Below are 4,933 nucleotides of genomic sequence, written 5' to 3'. Positions count from 1 at the left end.
TATGACGTACTAAATGAATTATCGAGTAAGGGTCTGTTCTCTTTAGCTTAATTTCAGTTCAAGTCAGTTAAGTTCTTTTCAGTTTAGTTCAGCTCCAATCAGTTCATTTTATTTTGGTTCTAAATTTCCTTCTCGCATAAACAATTCATTTCAGCTCTATTCAATTCAGTTCAGCTCCAATCAGTTTAGTTCAGTTCAGTTCATTTCAATTTAGTACAACTCATTTCAGTAAATTAGTTTAGTTCAGGCCCTATTAATTGATAAAATTATATGAAAAAAATTTCCCTTCAAAGTATCACCGTAGATTTTTGTAAGAAATTTTCATTAGGAAAAAAAATAAATAATAAAAGAAAACAATAAATAAATAAATAAATTGTTCATGTAACATACAAAAATCAACTGTCATTATTTTTGCAATTTTAAAAATAAAAAATAAAAAAATATAAAAGTGTTGATAAAATATGAAGTACATAAACAGGAATTTACAAATATTTCATATATGTACTTAATTGCTATGTTATGTATGGATCGGAGTAATTTTATTATATTACAGAGTACTACTTTCGTTTTGAAACTCGCATTGCCTTACATTTTTCTCAATTTGTTATACATTTTACTAGTTTTTGGCCTGTGATATGCACTTATTCATAATAATAAGAGTCAGATCCACAAAATTAGACCTAAATATTTTTGTAATAGGATACTTTTATTTAAATTAAAAGCGGATGGAGTAATAAATTAGAGTACAGTTAAGTTCTACCCCCTAAAGCTTTTGCTGGCCTGTAAATTTCATCTAAGATATATTGCATAAGTCTATAACCTATAACACTATAAGATGAATATATTATTAGAGTCGGTTTGGTTATATTTGTTAATATTGTATCTATGTTAAGTTTATCTTGTTAGGAGTTTTAGACAAGTTATATTGTATTGTGTATATTTATGTGAGGAATATCAATACAAAGGTTAAGCCGTTTTCATTCTCCAGTATTTCCTTGAGTTTAACATGTATCGTGCTAATTCTGTGTCATAATCTTAGTACAGTATTTACATTTTTTTTGTGTAATAATAAAACATTACAATGACACATAATGACATAATAGTACCATGTAACAATAATTGAACATTGAGTAAACATGCCGTACTATTTTAACTTCCCAAAAAGTCCTCAAATATATTACAAATTTTCTCCCATACCATCCATATAGCCATATAGCCCTTCTATAAGTACCATCCCTCCTGTTTCCAATCCTCCATCATACCTCAAAACTCAAAAGAAAAAAAAAAAAAATGGCTTCCTTTCTCTTCCCAACTGCTGCAATCACTCTCCTTCTCCTAGTCCTCTCTCCTTCTCCTAGTGTCGCCGCCCCTATCCTAGATATGGACGGCGACGTACTAAAAAATGGAGGGGACTACTACATTCTTCCAGCCTTTCGTCCATTGATCTCATCATCACAAGGCGAAGGTGGCCTTAGATTGACACCAGCAGAGGACTCACCCTGCCCTCTTTTTATAACCAATAGCTGGACCAAAAGAGGCTTGCCTGTGAAGATCTCAACCCTTTTTAAAATACCGAACCTTTCCACTTTATATCCAATTGAATTTTACTTCGATAAGGTCTCCACCACCTGCAATAAACCATTGAGGTGGTGGGTAGCCCCTAGTGATGCCAACGACAAATCGTACGTGATTGTTGGTACTAAGGGGCCATTTAAGCCTACTTATTCATTCCATATTAAAGTAAACAAATATGTTAAGGGTGTGTACTTTATTAAGTTTTGTCACTCAATCGAGTCCGAAATTTTCAGAGTTTCGACTATGGAGTGTAAGGATGTTAGTATTCTTGATGATGGAAAATTAGGAGTAGCCAAGGATAGTCCTTATCCTTTTGTTTTTAAGAAATATTCTCCAAAGAAGATTGACTCTTATGTTGATTAGATTTGTCACTTTTGTATGTGTATGTGCGTGTGGCTACAGTCCATGCATGAATAAATTTCTCCTTTGTTGATGAAAAAATGTGTTAAAATTGGTTTGAATTCGTTGATACTCGTCCGTAATTTCTAATATTTGTATAAACCAACTCGTCAAACAACGAACAAATCAAAGATTGAAGAGTCATTTCAAACAACATAAAGACTAAGATGCCAATAAGCAAGGACTAAAATTTAAAATTAGTACAAATAAGAAGAAGAAATATGGTATGGTGTGAAATTGGAAGTATGAGAGGTGTAGGTGTAAGTATGTTAAGTTAAGATTCAGAGGAATTACAAGTTTAAAATTGATGTTTGGGCAGTTTGTATTCTTGATTTAATTGAGTTCCAAGATTAGTTAAACTAGATGTAATGTATTTATTATAGGTATCCGTTTAAGCTTAAACTCCGATTTTTATATTTAGAAAACCAAAATTAGGGTGTGTTTTATTTACACGATTTTCACTGATCTAAACTTACTTTAACTTATCTGAACTCGATCATTAGACCTTATTAAAACTTATTTTAGTTGTAATTTGTACTTAGCTAACCCATATCAGAAGTTATTAAACCTGATCTGAATTTATTACACCTGAAATAAGTGAAAATAAGGTGAAAAGAACAGACCCTTAATTACAGCAGATGCTATGGATTGGATGTTGGATCTAGCTAGGTGATCTAAAAATTAAAATAGCACATAAACCTGGACCCAAATTAAAAAACTTAAATTTAATAAATCATTATATACTACATTAATGGGAAGCTTGATTGTAATACCTTTGTGTTCTTGTGTACAACATTTGATTTTAATGGTAAGTGTGCTATTAAATGTTCAACATTATTGAGAGTGAGGGATAGCTCAAGTGAACTTTCCTCCAGGTTTCTGATGATTCTGGAATCGATTCTAATTACATGTCCTTTGTGGCTCTGTAAATACCAAAAAAAAAAAATGTTCAACATTATTTGTCATCCTAGGATAATGTCCTTACATATTTAGCGAAATTACTAAATTACCGGGTGATATATTTAGATCGTGTATATATATATATATATGTATGTATGTATATATATATATACATACATATATATATATATGTATATATATATATACATATATATATATATATATATATGTATATATATATATACATATATATGTATATATATATATACATATATATGTATATGTATATTTGTATATATATATATATATATATATATATATATATATATATATATATATATATATATATATATATATATATATACTGGTCTCAAAATTTTGGAACCAAACTCGTAATTGAAAAAATTTGGGTCTAGATCTAGGAAGAATAACCATCAATAATTAAAATCATACCAAGGGAGTATTTCATTTCACACATTAATCTATTCGATCAACTCATGTGGTCGATAACTAATTGCTTGATTATGTAGATGTCAAAAATTAGATTTCTAGTATATTTCATTTCACAGATTAATCATGTGGTCGATACCAAGGGAATATTTCATTTCACAAATTAATCTAGTTCTTGTATTGTAGTATGAAACAAGCCTGACTATCCAATATAAAGTATATTTTCACAAAATTAAACAAATCCATTGGAACATTGATCGTGTTGAGTTGAACAATTAGGCCCCGTTCTCTTCATCTTATTTTTGCTGAACTGAAATTATTTTTACTGAAACAAAATTATATTTGTTGAACTTAAATTATTTTGACTGAACTTAAATTAATTTTACTGAACTAAAATTTATTTTATCGAATTAAAATTATTTTTACTGATTTTCTATTATAATTTTTCTTTAATAAAACTGAATTTTACTGAACTGAACTTATTTTTACTGAACTAAAATTATTTTTACTGAACTGAAATTAATTTTATTGAACTAAACTTATTTTCACTAAACTGAAATTATTTTTACTTAATATTATTATTTTAAGGTGAAGAGAACAGACCATAGGAGGAAATAGCTGATTAAATTTGCATTGTCAGCAATCTTAATTAAGATTAAATGGATATTTTTTTGACGCAAAGATTATAGGGGTATTGATCGTATTGAGTTGCATGACTGATCGTCAATTTAATATTTAATAAAAATGCCATCCCTAATGATGAATGTATTGGGGCAAATTGGACTTCATTTATAGAGCAAAATTACGACTTATTATTTCCCTTTCGTGTGACAAAATAGTGCCATAACCAGCATCTATAAATACAATCTTAGCTTGTCCCACGTCTACAACAATTGTGGTAGACAAACATTTAAATAATTGTACGCCCACGTTTTTGTTCATCCTATATTTTTTTATGATAAAGAAAAAAAGAACTGTACGTTTCAATAATTAGAGGAATTGAATGGTGAGCCTCATTTTATGATCTTATCCACATGCAAACATTATCCGTCAAATACAGTACTTTGTCCTTCTCAGTTTAGTTCAGCTTTTAATTTTCTTCTCTTATAAAATATACATTTTAGCTCAGTTCAGCTTCAATCATTTCACTTCACTTCAGTTCAGCTCAATTCAGTAAATATGAACAGACTCTTAATTCCGATGTTTTATATGGATCGAAGCAATATTATTATATTATAGAGTACTACGTTTCGTTTTAAAACTTTCATTGCCTTACATTTTTCTCAATTTTGTTTATATTCCTACCCATTAAAAATAGGGAACTTGTCAAACATGAAAGGAATAGTGTTATGTCTTATTGAAAGATTTTTTTTATATATATAATTATAAAATTTTATTAAACATATATTGGAGAAAAATACTTTCTCACTATTAATCAAGTATCCTACAGTATTAATTTTTTTTCCCTTTTGTGTGCGTCAAATCAATAATGTTGCTATTTTTTTTGTGGGTTGAATCCCAAAAGTTAGGCCTAGCTAGTAAAAATAAAAAAAATAAAATAAAATTAGATTTTAACACCAAAAAATAAAAAAAATAAAAAATAAAAAAT

The 4,933-nt window shown here is 28.6% G+C and overlaps 1 protein-coding gene across 1 annotated transcript; it reads left to right on the top strand.

The window, feature by feature from the left end:
- Positions 1-1,290: 1,290 nt before the first annotated feature.
- LOC145600828 (factor Xa inhibitor BuXI-like) lies at positions 1,291-1,938 on the top strand. The gene has a single exon (XM_081656688.1). The coding sequence runs from the start codon at positions 1,291-1,293 to the stop codon at positions 1,936-1,938; it is 648 nt and encodes a 215-aa protein (XP_081512814.1).
- The last annotated feature ends 2,995 nt before the right edge of the window (positions 1,939-4,933 follow it).

Source organism: Chenopodium album, chromosome 21 (assembly GCF_948465745.1).
Source record: "Chenopodium album chromosome 21, dcCheAlbu1.1, whole genome shotgun sequence".
NCBI classification, from domain to species: Eukaryota; Viridiplantae; Streptophyta; class Magnoliopsida; order Caryophyllales; family Amaranthaceae; genus Chenopodium; species Chenopodium album.
Note: the sequence above shows the minus strand (reverse complement) of the source record. Positions and strands in the feature narration are given on the sequence as shown.